We start from the raw sequence: 19,428 nt of genomic DNA, 5'->3' as shown, positions 1-19,428 counted from the left end.
ACAACTCAGTAATTTGTATTCCCCTCACTTTATTTAAAATGTTCATTTTAGACAAAGTGCAGTAGTGTACACTTATAACATTGCATTTTGCAAACAACCATCTGAATTGCCACAACAATTCAACAACAAAAAAACACTTCACTCCGACAGCCCAATGGTGGTAGGTGCACATATTAGAATTGTAAAGCTCTTTGCGTAAAAAACCCACAGCTGCTGAATTTAATAAGATTGTGGGCTAAAAAGCTACAACAATGAGTTATTATATGAACATTTTATAAAATGCAACTTTACTACGAAGTATGGTGTTTTTCCAATCCAATCCAATCCAATCCAACTTTATTTATATAGCACTTTAAAAACTTTGAGACCAAAGTGCTGTACAGAGAGATAAGCTCACAAAATATAAAATAAATACATTTAAAATAAAAGATACAAACAGAAAATAAACCAGATTAAACGTAATGATTAAAAATAAAAATAAATAAATAAAATAAAACAGCCATATAATAAAAACAATAGACCACTGAAAGCAAATAAAAGCAACAATCTCCTTGGTTCCGAATGCTAAGGAGAAGAGGTGGGTTTAAAAACAGACAGTGTGGGAGCCTGTCTGATGAGCGAGGGCAGGTCGTTCCACAGGTTAGGGGCGGCAGCAGAGAAAGCACGGTCCCCTCTGCGCTTAGACTTAGTTTTTGGCACCCTCAGGAGCAACTGATCAGCTGACCTGAGAGTGCGAGTGGGCGTGTAGCTGTGTAACAGCTCAGAGAGGTAGGGTGGGGCCATTGAGGGCTTTAAAAGTAAATAAAAGAGTTTTCAACTGAATCCTTGAATGAACACATTTTTAATGAATGAATTTTTAATGTCTTTCCAAACACTTAGATGAAACGCATCACATAATATTGCTCAAGCACATAATGTGTTACAGTAAATCTTAGCCTCTGTTATACATGAACATTATGCCTTGAACTTTGAAAAGCAGAAACACAATTGTGTGTGTCTGTGTGTGTGGTGTTTGTGTGTCTGTGTGTGTGGTGTTTGTGTGTGTCTCTGTGTGTGCGGTGTGGCTCTTTGTGTGGTGTGTGGGTTGTGTGGTGTGTGTGCGTGTGTGTGTAAGAGAATGTACCAAGATGGAAATTAACTGGACGTTATCTCTGTCACAGTATTTTGTCCTTGGGATTACTCTTGTAATCTGTTTTTCAGTACCTGCACCTTGGTTGACAGTATGTTGCCATCCAACCCCATCAATATTTTTTGAATGAATTCAAATGTATGTTTCAGCTCCTTGGGGTAGCTCAGATTGAGGCTGTAAATCAGTCCAAGCAGTACTGCCCATCCATTTGCCAAGTATTTCAGCTCTCGCAGCACTCCAACACCCTCAATGATGACACCAACATCCGCAAGTGGTTCCCCGGGTTCTGCTCCTTCGTGTTTCACGAGATAGAGTCCCAATACCATTGGCTCCATTTGTGTTGTTGGAAGTTCAACACCCTAAAGTGGGATTAGAACATAGTATTCATGATTATCAGTATGAGAACTAGCCCTGACACACATCATTTTATAATATGAAACAAACGAGCAAATCCTTTTATTATTTTCCATTGTAAATAAATACATGTAGTTGTGAATGTACATGAACAATATAACCAAAGTAGCAGCAAATACTTTGAATAAAAAACAAATTCAATTATTTAAGTAGTTATTTTTGCTTTTTATTTAAATAGGACATATTATGCAAATGTTCAGGTGTATATCAGTATGTAGTGTCTCTACTTTAAAGAGTCGTCTCCTGCTGATGTTCAGGTGTATATCAGTATGTACTCTCTCTACTTTAAAGAGTACTCTCCTGCTAATGTTCAGGTGTATATCAGTATGTAGTATCTCTACTTTAAAGAGTCCTCTCCTGTTGATGTTCAGGTGTATATCAGTATGTGGTGTCTCTACTTTAAAGAGTCCTCTCCTGCTGATGTTCAGGTGTATATCAGTATGTAGTGTCTCTACTTTAAAGAGTCCTCTCCTGCTGATGTTCAGGTGTATATCATTATGTAGTGCCTCTTCTTTAAAGAGTCCTCTCCTGCTGATGTTCAGGTGTATATCAGTATGTAGTGTCTCTACTTTAAAGAGTCCTCTCCTGCTGATGTTCAGGTGTATATCAGTATGTAGTGTCTCTACTTTAAAGAGTCCTCTCCTGCTGATGTTCAGGTGTATATCAGTATGTAGTGTCTCTACTTTAAAGAGTCCTCTCCTGCTGATGTTCAGGTGTATATCAGTATGTAGTGTCTCTACTTTAAAGTTTATATATATCTGTGTTTGGCTATGTTTCAACTTACCAAATATTCCTTTATGAAGCTCTCTGAACTTTCATTCATGTAGACGCAGAGCGCTTTAAGGATACAGTCCCGTCGTGTTTCAACTGTGGGATCCTGAGGGACAACCACATTTTCAAAATCTTCACACAAGAATACTGATTATGCTTGCATGCTGATTTTTGGCAAGTCAAAGAAAGGGGGTCAGAGAGGATAAAATATATTTATATGAGAGGGACAACAAGAGAGATAGATAAAGAGAATATGGTGTTGCAGTGCCAAAACTACACAATTTAATACAACTACATACCTTGTCCATGGCTGCCATGATCAAGCCCAAATTGCGTCCTGCTGTTCCCCCCTTCTTTTTGAAAACCTTCATTGACTGAGACGAATGGCGATCCAGTTGAGACATGAAGGTAGGCAGCAGCGGAACGGTGGTGATGCGGGTGAACTCTGCGTTTACCTGCAACACATTGTGATACAGGTTAAAATGTTTTGTTTAAAGCTGTTGCATCTATAATAATATCCATCAAGTGTCATAGCAGAAAGGACAGGAGTTCATCTACTGGTGTAAACCAAACAAAGAAGTTCAGCTGAGGTTCTTTTCTTATACATGTGCATCTATTAAAAATATTTTAAAAATCACCTCGCTCTCTGAAAACAGAGCTGGCCATCTCTCTCCGAACTCTGTGATGAAGGGCTTGTCCTGAAGGATTTTTAATTTGTAGTGCTTCATTAATTGGTACCTTGTAGATTGAGTCTCAGTACACTGTTTGCATCTCCACATTCAAAACCTACAGAAAAAGATAAATGTGTTAATGATCAAAATGTACTGTAAATAACAGCTATTATTACTTCCATTAACATAATTCAGGGTGTGAGGTGCAGGATATAGCAACCCATTACTGGATCTTAAGCAGTGGTGGAAAAAGTACTCAGATCCTGTACTAAAGTACAAGTATAAATACTCCATTACTTGCTATAGTCCCAAGTTCAAAATAATACTTAAGGTAAAGCACCAAAGTGTTATTAGCCAAATATAATCAAGTATCAAAAGAAAAAGTACTTTGTGCAGAATGGCTTTTGTAAAAGGGTTGCATCATTATACACTGAACAAAAATATAAACGCAACACTTTTCTTTTTGCTCCCATTTTTCATGAGATGAACTCAAAGATCTAAAACATTTTCTATATACACAAAATAACCATTTCTCTCAAATATTGTTCACAAATCTGAAAAAATCTGTGATAGTGAGCATTTCTCCTTTGCCGAGATAATACATCCCACCTCACAGGTGTGGCATATCAAGATGCTGATTAGACAGCATGATTATTGCTCAGGTGTGCCTTAGGCTGGCCACAATAAAAGGCCACTCTGAAACGTGCAGTTTTGCTTTATTGGGGGGGAGTGTAACTTCACAGTTTTACGACACATTTTTATTTTTTTTACTTGCAAAATGTTCTTTTAATGACAAACATCATATGTGCTATTCGTGGCACAATTCAAACGGGATCGAAAGATGACTTTTCTCTCTCCATAGAGAGGCGAAGTCACGCCCATCTACTTCCGGTCCATGGGACCCCGGAAGCGAAAAATTATACATTGAATTCAATGGAGAGAGAAAACGTATCTTTTGATCCCGTTTGAATTGTGCCACGAACTACACATATGATGTTTGTCAATCTTAAACAATCATTTCCATGTCAAAAAAGTCACACTTTGTCGTAAAACTGTTGAAATATAAGATTATGAAAAATACGCGACTACAAAGACTACAAATCCCAAATCCCATTCTGGGTCGCGTATGTGATGTCACAGGCGATAATGCTCCAAGTGGTTGAGACTCGTAATTAAAGCGAAGAAGAAGATTTCATAACTGATTTATTGCCTCCAATAAATATAAGAGATTGCTCCAATAAATTCACTTTTACAAGATGCCTGTGTGCTTTGTACCATGTTGTAATCACAAAAGTGATCATACCACTTGCTCGTTCTATCACTTCCCGTCTGATGAAAGGACCAGGAGTCGCTGGATCAGACATATCAGGTAATATCATAGGTAATATACATGTTGTGCATGGAACATAGTCAAGTTAGCTACCTAGCTAGTAGCGACGAGTAGCGAGCACGTTAGTTAGCATTACATTACTAAGCCTTGTCATTTTTAGTAGCCTTACCATGAAGTTATTATTTTATTACATGAAGTACACCAAAATGTTAAACAGTAAGAGTAGTCATCATGGTAAGTATTTCGTGAAACATTTGAAGAGTAGCCTACTGCGCCCTCCACCGGGTGCTAAGGAAGCAGTTCAGGGAGAGTCGAAGGAAGGCAGGCAGGCAGGGAGCTTTGCATGACATTCTTCTGGACGTGTTTCATTGTGATGATAGTGAGAGTAAGTCAATCTGTTTGTTGGAAAGACAGTAGTTGAGTGATTACTGAGAGAAAATTATTAAAAGAGATAATTATTCAGTGTTGTTACTTTAAAGTGTTGTTACTGACCTTTTTCTCTTTTATTTTCTTTACCTCACCTGTAACTGCTGAGACCCTGAGGAACATGCACACTGACCTGCTCTGGCAACCTGATTTCCACTGTACGTAATAGTATTTGGTTATGGTATATTATTTATATACATCAAAGGCACAATGCACCCCCCAGAGACACACATGTATTGAGTGTGATATTTTGCATAGGTCATGTGAAATCATCTTTACATACTAGAAAACTGTAGGAGCGGCAACTTGTTTTGAAATTGAAATTTTAAAATCCGATAATAAAGTTGATCTGTTTTCTTAATTCTTCTCTCTTCCCAGCTCCATCCATCACCGTTCTCTGTTCCTGCAGGTCCTGCTTGCTAATCAATGCTTTATTTTTTTACACAATTACAAATAAAGTCAATGTATTGTATGACATGAAGTTGTGCTTCATTCTGAGTCAATAATAAATTCATTCTGCCTTCAACTGCAAAATGATTGTGGACTGCACCAACATCCATGTAGCTGCCCCCAGTAAGATGAACCAAGCAAAGCTGACACTCAACATACAGCTGTGCTCTTAAGTTTACATGAAGAATTTGTGAAATATTGGTAATTATTTGGAAAAAATGACTGACGATGCAGAAAACTTTTTTTATTTAGGAACAGTGGTCAAGTGAAGCATTTATCACTATGTGTCACACTTAAAAGGCCAAACACACTGGCCAAATACACCTCGTTTACAACTCCCCAGTTGACAGCCATGACTCCGTCTAAATTGTACCCCCCAAGCACCCTCTTCATGGAGTGGATGAAAGTCCCGACCTCAGCACAGCACCAAAATTGCTGGCTGTCAACCTGCCCTGCCTGTGTAACTGCCACTGAGGATTTGTCCGCTGTCCTACGGTGGCTGTCTGGATGGCAACTTGCTGGTCTCTGCTCAGTCGCATTGAGGCAAGAATTGCCTCAAGCCCCCGACCCCCATGCTCCTTCACCAGCTCCGGCACTTTGAAAATGGCCTGATGTTGAGGCTGCAGCTCTGGCTCAGGTGACAAAAGCCATGCCATGCCACGCTGCGCCCCTCAGTGCAGACCTGAACCAGTCTACTTCCTCAGTGGCGATGTCTCTGGCCAGTGGGTTGTAGGTCTCCTCTTGTTGTTGGTAGAGTTGAGACACCGGCTGGACTACTTTTGAAGTGCCAGGCTTCCTCCACTGGCACTCAACTTCTGTGGAGCTGATCTGCCACATGGCAAATATTGCCAATGCTGCAGCGTGGCTGCATTTGTACATCCCCCGTGCACAACCACAGACAGCGCTCTGCATCGCGCCATCCTCTCCCATGTAGATCTGTACAAATAAAGTAAGTACCATGTTTGTTAACATGCTATAATAGATTGAATGAGCAATACAAGGATGGTCCGGATCTGGGGGTGGGAGGGTTTATTTTTCCATAGTTTTGTCCTCTTGTCTGATTGTTGTTATTGTTTGTTTTTTCTGTATTTTTTGTAATTTGTGTTGTATTGGTTGTGATTGTACATTGTATTTTTTTAAATGTGTATTACATTTTTGAAAAACATTTGATAAAAAAAAAAGGATTTGGTCAGGATCTAGACTCAGTGTGTAGTTTATGAATTAATCAATGCTCTCTACATTAGGAAAACACATACCAGTGTACCAGAGGGATTCACACACAGCTGTGCCTAGATAACCAAACAAATTGACAAGATAACCAAAATCCTTGAATCTACACACAGCAAATAAACTCAAATGACACAACGAGATGTAAAAAGGAGATCACACATATAGTCGATATAAAACTGGCCGCTTCAATCTGAAGAGCAACTAAAACAAAACACGGGAGTGTACCTTTTTCTTGTGAACACTAATGTTATCCATAGCATACACACCCGTATACAGTACACCCGTTCTAGGTTCTGATTGGCTCTCTAGGTTGGCACTCTAGCTTCTGACTGGCTGTCCAGGTTGTCAATCACAGCCGTGGGCATATTATGCTAGTCGACTCATAACATCGCTAAACTTTTTTTCTTGACGATTTTCTCAGTCAACTAATGCTATTGATAACAGTAACATAAATTAGCACAGCCCTGCACACTGCAGTCATTATATGCCGGGTCTGTGGTTCATCATCTTCTTTTTCATTCTCCTCCTTATTGACTGACATTAACGTTAAACATTGCACTTATGTTACTCACCGAAACCTTGTAAAGCCGGTCCCGCATGCTGGCTCTTACAGAACCGACTAACTCCCCTTTCGTGTATGTACAGCTTTCAACATGCCCAGACTTATAGTGATTTTCACCTCGTTTTATACTTTTATTCTCATTCTGATAGAATGAGGTGAAATGTGCCAACGTGACGGCCATCTTTGTGTTGGTGACGCGTATTGTGCGGGACCAGAGACATGTAGTTCACTGAGCGGCTTAACACAAAAAAATGTGTTACTTCACAGTTTTAAGACACATTTTTATTTTTTTGACTTGCAAAATGTTCTTTTAAATTGACAAACATCATATGTGTAGTTCGTGGCACAATTCAAACGGGATCAAAAGATACGTTTTCTCTCTCCATTGAATTCAATGTATAATTTTCCGCTTCCGGGGTCCCATGAGCTCCCCCGGAAAGGGAGGGACTTCGCCTCTCTATTAGAGAGGCGAAGTCACGCCCATCTACTTCCGGTCCATGGGACCCCGGAAGCGAAAAATTATACATTGAATTCAATGGAGAGAGAAAACGTATCTTTTGATCCCGTTTGAATTGTGCCACGAACTACACATATGATGTTTGTCAATCTTAAACAATCATTTCCATGTCAAAAAAGTCACACTTTGTCGTAAAACTGTTGAAATATAAGATTATGAAAAATACGTGACTACAAAGACTACAAATCCCAAATCCCATTCTGGGTCGCGTATGTGATGTCACAGGCGATAATGCTCCAAGTGGTTGAGACTCGTAATTAAAGCGAAGAAGAAGATTTCATAACTGATTTATTGCCTCCAATAAATATAAGAGATTGCTCCAATAAATTCACTTTTACAAGATGCCTGTGTGCTTTGTACCATGTTGTAATCACAAAAGTGATCATACCACTTGCTCGTTCTATCACTTCCCGTCTGATGAAAGGACCAGGAGTCGCTGGATCAGACATATCAGGTAATATCATAGGTAATATACATGTTGTGCATGGAACATAGTCAAGTTAGCTACCTAGCTAGTAGCGACGAGTAGCGAGCACGTTAGTTAGCATTACATTACTAAGCCTTGTCATTTTTAGTAGCCTTACCATGAAGTTATTATTTTATTACATGAAGTACACCAAAATGTTAAACAGTAAGAGTAGTCATCATGGTAAGTATTTCGTGAAACATTTGAAGAGTAGCCTACTGCGCCCTCCACCGGGTGCTAAGGAAGCAGTTCAGGGAGAGTCGAAGGAAGGCAGGCAGGCAGGGAGCTTTGCATGACATTCTTCTGGACGTGTTTCATTGTGATGATAGTGAGAGTAAGTCAATCTGTTTGTTGGAAAGACAGTAGTTGAGTGATTACTGAGAGAAAATTATTAAAAGAGATAATTATTCAGTGTTGTTACTTTAAAGTGTTGTTACTGACCTTTTTCTCTTTTATTTTCTTTACCTCACCTGTAACTGCTGAGACCCTGAGGAACATGCACACTGACCTGCTCTGGCAACCTGATTTCCACTGTACGTAATAGTATTTGGTTATGGTATATTATTTATATACATCAAAGGCACAATGCACCCCCCAGAGACACACATGTATTGAGTGTGATATTTTGCATAGGTCATGTGAAATCATCTTTACATACTAGAAAACTGTAGGAGCGGCAACTTGTTTTGAAATTGAAATTTTAAAATCCGATAATAAAGTTGATCTGTTTTCTTAATTCTTCTCTCTTCCCAGCTCCATCCATCACCGTTCTCTGTTCCTGCAGGTCCTGCTTGCTAATCAATGCTTTATTTTTTTACACAATTACAAATAAAGTCAATGTATTGTATGACATGAAGTTGTGCTTCATTCTGAGTCAATAATAAATTCATTCTGCCTTCAACTGCAAAATGATTGTGGACTGCACCAACATCCATGTAGCTGCCCCCAGTAAGATGAACCAAGCAAAGCTGACACTCAACATACAGCTGTGCTCTTAAGTTTACATGAAGAATTTGTGAAATATTGGTAATTATTTGGAAAAAATGACTGACGATGCAGAAAACTTTTTTTATTTAGGAACAGTGGTCAAGTGAAGCATTTATCACTACATATGTGTCACACTTAAAAGGCCAAACACACTGGCCAAATACACCTCGTTTACAACTCCCCAGTTGACAGCCATGACTCCGTCTAAATTGTACCCCCCAAGCACCCTCTTCATGGAGTGGATGAAAGTCCCGACCTCAGCACAGCACCAAAATTGCTGGCTGTCAACCTGCCCTGCCTGTGTAACTGCCACTGAGGATTTGTCCGCTGTCCTACGGTGGCTGTCTGGATGGCAACTTGCTGGTCTCTGCTCAGTCGCATTGAGGCAAGAATTGCCTCAAGCCCCCGACCCCCATGCTCCTTCACCAGCTCCGGCACTTTGAAAATGGCCTGATGTTGAGGCTGCAGCTCTGGCTCAGGTGACAAAAGCCATGCCATGCCACGCTGCGCCCCTCAGTGCAGACCTGAACCAGTCTACTTCCTCAGTGGCGATGTCTCTGGCCAGTGGGTTGTAGGTCTCCTCTTGTTGTTGGTAGAGTTGAGACACCGGCTGGACTACTTTTGAAGTGCCAGGCTTCCTCCACTGGCACTCAACTTCTGTGGAGCTGATCTGCCACATGGCAAATATTGCCAATGCTGCAGCGTGGCTGCATTTGTACATCCCCCGTGCACAACCACAGACAGCGCTCTGCATCGCGCCATCCTCTCCCATGTAGATCTGTACAAATAAAGTAAGTACCATGTTTGTTAACATGCTATAATAGATTGAATGAGCAATACAAGGATGGTCCGGATCTGGGGGTGGGAGGGTTTATTTTTCCATAGTTTTGTCCTCTTGTCTGATTGTTGTTATTGTTTGTTTTTTCTGTATTTTTTGTAATTTGTGTTGTATTGGTTGTGATTGTACATTGTATTTTTTTAAATGTGTATTACATTTTTGAAAAACATTTGATAAAAAAAAAAGGATTTGGTCAGGATCTAGACTCAGTGTGTAGTTTATGAATTAATCAATGCTCTCTACATTAGGAAAACACATACCAGTGTACCAGAGGGAGTCACACACAGCTGTGCCTAGATAACCAAACAAATTGACAAGATAACCAAAATCCTTGAATCTACACACAGCAAATAAACTCAAATGACACAACGAGATGTAAAAAGGAGATCACACATATAGTCGATATAAAACTGGCCGCTTCAATCTGAAGAGCAACTAAAACAAAACACGGGAGTGTACCTTTTTCTTGTGAACACTAATGTTATCCATAGCATACACACCCGTATACAGTACACCCGTTCTAGGTTCTGATTGGCTCTCTAGGTTGGCACTCTAGCTTCTGACTGGCTGTCCAGGTTGTCAATCACAGCCGTGGGCATATTATGCTAGTCGACTCATAACATCGCTAAACTTTTTTTCTTGACGATTTTCTCAGTCAACTAATGCTATTGATAACAGTAACATAAATTAGCACAGCCCTGCACACTGCAGTCATTATATGCCGGGTCTGTGGTTCATCATCTTCTTTTTCATTCTCCTCCTTATTGACTGACATTAACGTTAAACATTGCACTTATGTTACTCACCGAAACCTTGTAAAGCCGGTCCCGCATGCTGGCTCTTACAGAACCGACTAACTCCCCTTTCGTGTATGTACAGCTTTCAACATGCCCAGACTTATAGTGATTTTCACCTCGTTTTATACTTTTATTCTCATTCTGATAGAATGAGGTGAAATGTGCCAACGTGACGGCCATCTTTGTGTTGGTGACGCGTATTGTGCGGGACCAGAGACATGTAGTTCACTGAGCGGCTTAACACAAAAAAATGTGTTACTTCACAGTTTTACGACACATTTTTATTTTTTTGACTTGCAAAATGTTCTTTTAAATTGACAAACATCATATGTGTAGTTCGTGGCACAATTCAAACGGGATCAAAAGATACGTTTTCTCTCTCCATTGAATTCAATGTATAATTTTCCGCTTCCGGGGTCCCATGAGCTCCCCCGGAAAGGGAGGGACTTCGCCTCTCTATTGACTTCAATGTATAATTTCCCGCTTCCGGGGTCCCATGGGTCGGAAGTAGATGGGCGGGACTTCGCCTCTCTATTGGCCAGCAGCGCGGGTGAGTCATCTAGTGTTTGGGACCTGCTGCCACAGAGCTGAAAGTTCGAGAGCAAGCTGAAGCTACCAAGCTAAGCTAACATGCTCCCCGGAATCTGCACACTGCCGTGGCATTTCACGTTTCTAAGGTAAGCGGACATGAAACTACTCAGCAAAACTATAAATAATAATCTAAGTTATTGAGGTTTTAGCATAATACTTCAGAATCTTAAAATCCCTTAACGTTTGTATGCAATTGTGCTAAATTCAACACTGGAATCAAGCAAATATTAATATGTTTGCATGACATTAGTTATTTATATTTTGATATCACTTAACTATACGTTTAATACATGTAAGTCAAGCTAAGGTACATGTGATGGTAGCTAGTTAGTGCTCTTACCTGTGAGGCCTCCTCCAAACAGCATAATAACCAGACTGTATCATTAAAACTAAGTACCAGTTCTAGATCCTTGACTTTAGACAAACAATTCAAAAGACAACATGTATTTAAAGACCAATCTTTATTTGAATATGCCTCTTAACCTGATATATGAGTTATACAGTAATAGTATTGACAATCTAAAAGAATTGAGCAACTCAACAGTCAACTTTATGTTTCTTATTGTCTAAAGCATTTGTTATTTTCATTTCCCCCTCTCATATTCAGTGTGGACGGATTGAGACAGCGTGGTGTCCAGAAAGCTGCAGAGACTTCAGGGAGAAACCTCCGTGTGATGGACATCCCGTCTGTTTGTTTGGCCCGGAGAGGACTGAGGTTCTTTCCTCAGCGAGGGGGACCAGGCCTGATGGAGGAGCCCATGCTGGGCAAAGCTGATACCAACTGCACAGGCCTAGTCTGTCACTTTATTTGACTAAATGTGTTTACTTGTACATTTAATCGTTTTACACCTTCTTTCCATATGTGCTTTTTATTTAAAACATGTTTGATTAAGTTTTGGTTCACATTTCAATAAATTGTATTTGTATTTGCACTCCTTTTGTCCATTATTCTTACTGAAAATGTTAGATTACACATTCACATCTGACTGAAGATTGGCCCCATTTATTTGTGATGTTGCAAACTCTGCGGTACAAGGCGCAAGTGATGTGAAGCTCATAAAGCGAGCCAAATAGAAATAATCAGCTGATGGAGTGTAGATGTGGAAATAGGTGCATTCGATCAGCTGACTGTTTTTACAATAAAAGTAGTTTCTTAGTGTACCGGTCTTAAAATCTCATAACATCAGCTTTTAATGTTCCTCTTGGATGTTCTTCTTGACCCTCAGAGAAGGAGAAAATGTTGTGTCTTTCAGGCATGTCCTTTCCTAACAAAAATTACAGGAAACATAAAACATATTATTGCAGAACAACTGTGTTATTTATGAAAGTGGTGTGTTTGTGTGTTTAGGGGCTGTAGATATAATTATTTTGTAATTGTAATGTTTTTTATTTTTTATTTCAACAGTGAGCTACAAAGACAATCAGATTATGAATGAACAGTATGAAGTTCATCAACATTGAAATATATGTTATTATCAAAATAATATTTAACTGTTATCAAAACGTAGTGCAACTGTAGAAGCTTGCTCTGTTGTCTCACTGAAAAAATAACTTTTACCACGTTTTTTTGAACAATATTCAGAGATAAATAGTAGCAGTTCTCACAATTTGTTAAATATCTTTACCTTTAATACATTAAATTAGAAAGCTGACAAAATCATATTGCTTGTTAACATCTAAATGTAACTTTTTGCACAGAAAAACCCCTCAACTTCACTGGTGTGTAGGTGATCTAGTATTGTTTAATGGAATGTATATCAGTGTATTAAAGTCAATACTTCATTCATTTAAACCAATATCTTTCTAGATTATTTGTACAGTATGAAAAAAAGAGTCTTTGTACCTGAGCTGAAGTTCACTGCTGTGAGGAGTCCAGTTCTGTCTCTCACTCTCTGGTCCAGCCTGTCTGCATCACCTGGACAGCTTAAACAAACAGATATATATGTAAAGTACCATGTGTAAAAACAATATAACTGATTCTCTTCTGTTGAACATGTTGGATTGTGTATTGTCCAAGTCAGTGTCCTTTTTATTTTACTGTAACTTTGGAAGTTGTGTTACCAATGCTTACTGTTTATTTGATACCCATTTGGTAATGCAATTAATAAAAACAACAAGGTTTGGGTTTGTTCTTCAGATGACTGTGACGTTAACGTGTAAGCTCAATAATGAACTCCAGCTCAACAAACCATATTGTAATATCTAAGTAATCATCTTGAAATATGACATTAATAATTGTAATATACACACATCTTATTGTGAGGTTGATTTCACATACACTACTACTTCGACATTAGCTTGTCTACATACTTGAGCATAGCCAATTTAAATTAACCTTAGTGATGCATACAGTTCACTTGACAGAGCGGTCACTCAATGTGACCACGCCCTAATTTATGCAAAAACTTTAAGACCTAATATAAATAAAAGGGTTGTGTTAGAAAACAATTCACTCAGATCCATAATCATGAAGGTGGAATCTAACTATATCGATAATAAAATGTATGGAGCCAGGGGTAGAAACATGTTTTTTTCTGCTGTAAAATTGGGCATTTTAACACGGGGGTCTATGGAAATTGCTCCTTTCTGCAGTCATCGCCTATCGGCCAATATATGAACTGCAGTATGTAGCACTTCCGTATTGCCGTCCCGGCTCTTCCCCAGAGTTTGCCGCTTGGTTTCGCTGGATCGCTGAAACACCTGTCATCAGACTGGCAAGGGCTGTTCCACGCTCTGCTCAACCTCCCGATGGACTCAGTGGCGCCCCCTGCTGCCGTGGAGCATGTGCCCATATATATATATATTAGGGCTGTCAGTCGATTCAAATATTTAATTGCGATTAATCGCATGATTGTCCATAGTTAATCGCGATTAATCGCAAATTAATCGCACATTTTTTATCTGTTCTAAATGTACCTTAGAGGAATATTTCTCAAGTTTGTAATACTCTTATCAACATATGAGTGGACAAATATGCTTTATGCAAATGTTTATTATCATTTGAAAAATGAGAAATATTCTCATGAATATTAAACAAAACAACCTCTGTGTGTGTGTGTGTGTGTGTGTGTGTGTGTGTGTGTGTGTGTGTGTGTGTGTGTGTGTGTGTGTGTGTGTGTGTGTGTGTGTGTGTGTGTGTGTGTGTGTGTGTGTGTGTGTGTGTGTGTGTGTGTGTGTGTGATGGATCATTGGAGCTATGCGCAACTCAAGGCATATGCTCGAACGGGAGCTGCAATCATGTTGCACTATCCGTGCTGAGTGTGCTGACTTTTCGCACAATGTCCCACTGTCTGGCTACCTGCATAAAGTCAAGTGCTCGGCGCAGTTGTCAGCAAAATGTCGGTCCTCTGTTTTCATTTAAACAGCTCCTTATATCCGTTAGCGCAGCTAGTTAGCACCAGATGCTAACAACAACAATACACGTAAGGTCTCTCTCTCGCTCGCTCGCGCCGCACATACACACACCCTGCCGGTCCGCCCGATGGCCAGTCGGTGCCTGCCGGTGAGCGTGGAAGTGTGGTCTGCCGCAAGCGGACGGCACGAGCGGGGCTCTCAGCATCAGCTTGTAGGTGGTATTTTAAACTCGATGCGCTCTGAAACTACGGGGCGGCCGAGGACAAAAAATACACATGCGTTAATCGCGTTAAAATAATTAGTGGCGTTAATTTTTTTTATTAACGCGTTAACTTGACAGCCCTAATATATATATATATCTATGCATGTGGCAGCCACGGCGGAATATTACTGTGCCAAATTCACGTGAGTGAGTCACGTGACTTTTGGCAGTAATATTCCGCGGTGAGAAGAAAAAGTTTTGTACTTGTAAAAGAAAGTGTTGTAGTTGTAAAACAAAGTGTTGTAGTTGTACAAAAAGTGTTGTACTTGTAAAAAAAAGTGTTGTACTTGTAAAACCTAAGCTGAATTTGTCTCTGAAATATGATTTAATAGAAAAATGTTTTTTGTTTGTTTGATAGATACGTTTTTTCTTTGCAAAACTAAATGCATTAGTTTGTAGATGGTGTTTTGTATTTGCAAACCACATTGTGTTTGTTAGTGAATCATAAGGCATTTGTAAAACCTGTTTAGTTTGTTTGTGGAGTTATGGCAGGAAATTAGCTCCATACAAACGGCATAAAACACGATTAATCATGATAGTATATAAAACCATGCTCGTATCTACAACCTATAGAAATGCAAAACGGCGTCAGTTTAGACGTAATTCTGTCCTGCTTGCAGCATCAAAACAAATATTTCATAACATTAACACAACATATTCGAGGTGGTTTTAAATAACATATCTGTATTTATTTATCCAAATTATGTTTTTGTGTGCACTGAGGAGTCTCAAACAGGCGTTTGTTAAATCATTTTAAGATTGGCTTGAATCAATTTGTGAAAATGAATTCTTCATATATGATAAATGAGAGGTAACATTTTATTTATGGTATTATTTCCACATACTTCTCTCCATTCTTCCTTCTGCCAATGGTGAAGCAGTTTCTCGTCTCTCCCCTTTTTGTGCTTAGTGCATACGCATGGGTTAGAGTTTGCATGGAGGACTGCACATCTTCCCGTCAAGTTAGTATTTTATAAATCGCAAACATTGCGTAGAAAACTGGCGTACGCCATTTTTTGAGGGCATATCCTTTTATAAATGAGGCCCCAGGTCAGTGCTACTCTCTTATAGCATTTCAGTAATTACAAAATGTTTAGGCTACTCACACACAGTACCAAGTGATGAAAAAGATTAATAAAAATCATTCATTCAACATTTGGATTTTGACCAAGAACATGACAAAAGCCCCTCGAAAACCAATACATTAAAGGAAATTACGCATGTTATATGAAAAGCCTACGCAAATCGTCAATCCGTAAACAAATTAAGTAAAAGCTATTTTTCTCCAAGACTTCTATATAATCTGTAGATTCCCATACAAATGTAATGTTCCACATAGGCTTCACTCTTCAGATCCTTGCTTAGTGTTTTCCTTTATGAGTAATTGATGATGGACATAGCTTACAGGAACAGGATAGAATCAGGAGAACTAGACGTTGAAAGAACATTGCCTGCCTTTTCTCAGTAAGAGATTGAGTCTGAAGACAGCCTCATGCAGCCTGTGTAATTCCTGGTATCAGTTCTCTTTCAAGGGCTGTCACAGTGTCTCTGATATCCAACTATACCAAGTACAGAAGAGCCACAAACCACATCTATTTGAGAGACGAATGTGACCTTTTGTTTCTGTTAATTCTTATGCTCATTGATTTTGACAGGGAAAAGTTCTTAATTACAGAGACTGCCTACTCGATTAACTATCAAGTGGTTTTGACAGCCCAAACCTACCTTCTAGATCACTTGAAAAAAACAGAAAGTGACATAATTTAAATAGGCATATCTCCATAAATACTCATATGCCTCTTTCAATTAGTGGAGTCTGATGCTTTAGCCGCACCAACTGCTAACAAGCGCATGAAATAAAGCATAAAGCAATTGATACAGTACTCTGTAGATTAAATTGACTCCCAGCTTGGCACAATCATTGGATGGTTTCTTGCACCTTGTAAAAATTCCGCCTGCTTAGATTTGCCAAGTGTAAGTGTTACTATCAGCAGCATCCACAGATAAGCCTGACAGATGGAGGCTAAACAAATACACAGAAAAGGACAGAAGCACACAATTATTGTTTTTATTTTAATTCGTATTATGTCTGACTTTTTTTGCCGTCTGTGAGGAAAACAAATGGGGCTCAGAACCTCAAAATACTGAAATCTGTATTGTTTAGCCTGTTAAGCACTGAGCCTGTTTTTCAGGTCTCAGGCTCGAAAATGACATATCCAGAACAAATGACCATAACTACACTTCTAAAAGGGGAACATTAATAATCTTTTTTCTCAAAGTAATGATAAACCTGTGAATCAATATATAGATGTTTTTTTATTTTAAAGGAAATTCAGATTGAACATGGTAAACTGTAAATTATAGTGTCCGTCCAAACATTTTTTTTTACTTATAGTGAAAACTACCCTTGGATGATGGTAAGGTAGACTAAAAGCTTTAGGAATCCAAAGTACAACATATAATAAGTACCCTGTAACAAGATTGATGCAAAACAAGTGACATTTGACCTTTTTAGAGAGGTTTAGCAAACAAAAATCCACCTCTGAGGTGATTTGGGTGGAAATGGGGGTTTTACCGTTTCTCTGGAACCCATTGGTCGATTTTGGTGATTGAACTCTCTTTCTGACCGTTAGAGCCAATAGAATCAAAGGGGAATTTCCACATACACACACACCTTACCATTGAGAAATGAGAGCTATGCGCACTAGGGATGTGCATCTCCATCACTGAGGCCGATGTGATGCGCATCTCCATACGTTGCCACGATACAATACATTAACGATACATTTGAAACACCAGGCGATGCGATAAGATATGATTCACCCCTGTTGCGATACAGTTCGATACGATTTGATTCTACATTATGCGATACGGGGTGATACGAAGCGATTCACACGATGTAAAAATAATGATACTTATGGTACGACAGAGGATTTTTGTTTTATTTCTTATATGCAGCAAATCATAAATTAACAAAAAAGTGCTTTACATATTTGGTACTGCACATCCCATCATGCTGTTTCTTTTTTACCTTTTCTACCGTAAAAAAATCTTCAGAGTACAGCACAATTGTATAACACCTCACAGTTAAACAATTTAAGGATGCACTGCCTATAATTAACAATATGCAAATAACAACTACCATAGTGCAATGCCCATACAACTGCCAGCCTGATGTGCTTAACACTCATTCGTAGGCTAACTCACCAGTGAGCTGAAAGCAGTGGTGTGGTTTCTATATGAACAATAAAGAATACAAATAACCTTTCACAAACAGGTTTAACTGCTTACAATTGTAAGGAAAACATTTAAACTATTATTGGCAGTCACAGGCTGTTGTAAACTAAACACCACTCTCTCTGACAGAACACCTCACTGAGTGATTTAACTCTATGTCTAACTTTCAGGTGTCTCTTTTCAGCCGCAGACCCCATGTCGCCTCTTTATGTGTGCTGCTAAGTTCCTCGTACTACTTGTGTACTTTAAAGCGGCCCGGCATCGTTTACAATTTGCGAGCGATTTTTCAAGTTGACCGTCTTTCTTGAAAAATCCGAAGTGTTGCCAAACGTTTGATTTGTAGGTATCTTTCGGTGCTGTGTCTTTCTTTCTCTTCGACTTCCATGTGTGTTGATCTGAGAATCTTGACCTCCGTAGTGCGAAGCAAAGATCAAAGATCGTCTCTGCTGAGTGCTGGGGATATTCTATGAATGAATCGTTTTTTTACCGATGCAGATGCTACAATCGATGCATCGCGAGTTCAACCCAAACTGTAGCCGATGTGCACTCTTTCAACCGGTGCACTCGCATCTTGAACGTTTATGCCCGTGCACCGATGCAAATCGGTGAATCTTAACATCCCTAATGCGTACGCAGTTTTGCATTAGAATGAACCTATCTCTCGCTCTGACATCTGGAAACGGAAAAGCAGGTTTATTGCTTATGGATTATCAGAAATCCTTTCAAAGGGACACAGACACATTGGATTAACCTATGGATTAACTTGAGCAGCGTTTTTATCGTTTTAAGGCCGTTGAAGACCACTTTTGACCAGACAACGACAAAGGTGAGCCATTCTGCCGTTTTTAGCTACCTAGCGCCACATGTTTTGATGTCTGTTCTTGCTAATATCTTCGCGAGTTGTTATCATGGAGTGATGATGTATGTTCCGATTGATTCTGTGTCTTCTCACGATGCGAATCGATGGGTTGGACGTGCAGCTACAGTAAGTAATAAGGGTGTTATGAGTGACATCTGTGCAGTAATGCGTTAACATTTTTTCGCTCGTGGCTAATTCATAGGCTCAGCGCTAGCTTCGTGGGTTTAAAAAATAAATAGCTGAGTTTCTTCCTGTTACATGGATATAAAACATTCATAGTTTATTGAATATTAAGATGCCCTCAGACGCTGTTTCCTGCAGATGACGCGTCATTCCCCCGGTATCGGGGGGGATGCTTAGTGCTTAACAGGTTAAATAATTTTTTCCTTCTAATTTATTATTCTTTTCTAAATAACACACTGTGATTTACTCAACAATAACACACAATTATCCTTGTTTTTATTTATTCGTTTAATTCTATCATCTCTGGCTTTTTAGCCGTTCCTCAGGAACTGAATTTCAAAATAAAATCACTGG

The 19,428-nt window shown here is 39.2% G+C and overlaps 1 protein-coding gene and 1 long non-coding RNA gene across 2 annotated transcripts; one reads left to right on the top strand and one right to left on the bottom strand.

Annotated features, from left to right (window-relative positions):
• Positions 1-564: 564 nt before the first annotated feature.
• On the bottom strand, positions 565-3,042 carry LOC307029669 (uncharacterized protein; the record flags this gene model as incomplete). Its single annotated transcript, XM_079665748.1, has 5 exons — positions 565-789; positions 1,204-1,488; positions 2,328-2,420; positions 2,614-2,769; positions 2,953-3,042. 5 exons carry the CDS (start codon positions 3,040-3,042, stop codon positions 565-567), a joined length of 849 nt encoding a protein of 282 aa, XP_079521874.1.
• A 7,953-nt stretch (positions 3,043-10,995) lies between these two features.
• On the top strand, positions 10,996-12,111 carry LOC307025736. The gene is made up of 2 exons (XR_013804245.1): positions 10,996-11,265; positions 11,787-12,111. It is a non-coding gene; the product is annotated as an uncharacterized lncRNA (long non-coding RNA).
• Positions 12,112-19,428: the final 7,317 nt, after the last annotated feature.

This window comes from Notothenia rossii (assembly GCF_949606895.1).
Source record: "Notothenia rossii genome assembly, chromosome: 2".
Classification (NCBI taxonomy): Eukaryota; Metazoa; Chordata; class Actinopteri; order Perciformes; family Nototheniidae; genus Notothenia; species Notothenia rossii.
The sequence above is the reverse complement of the archived record's forward strand: the minus strand, read 5'-3'. Positions and strand labels throughout refer to the sequence as shown.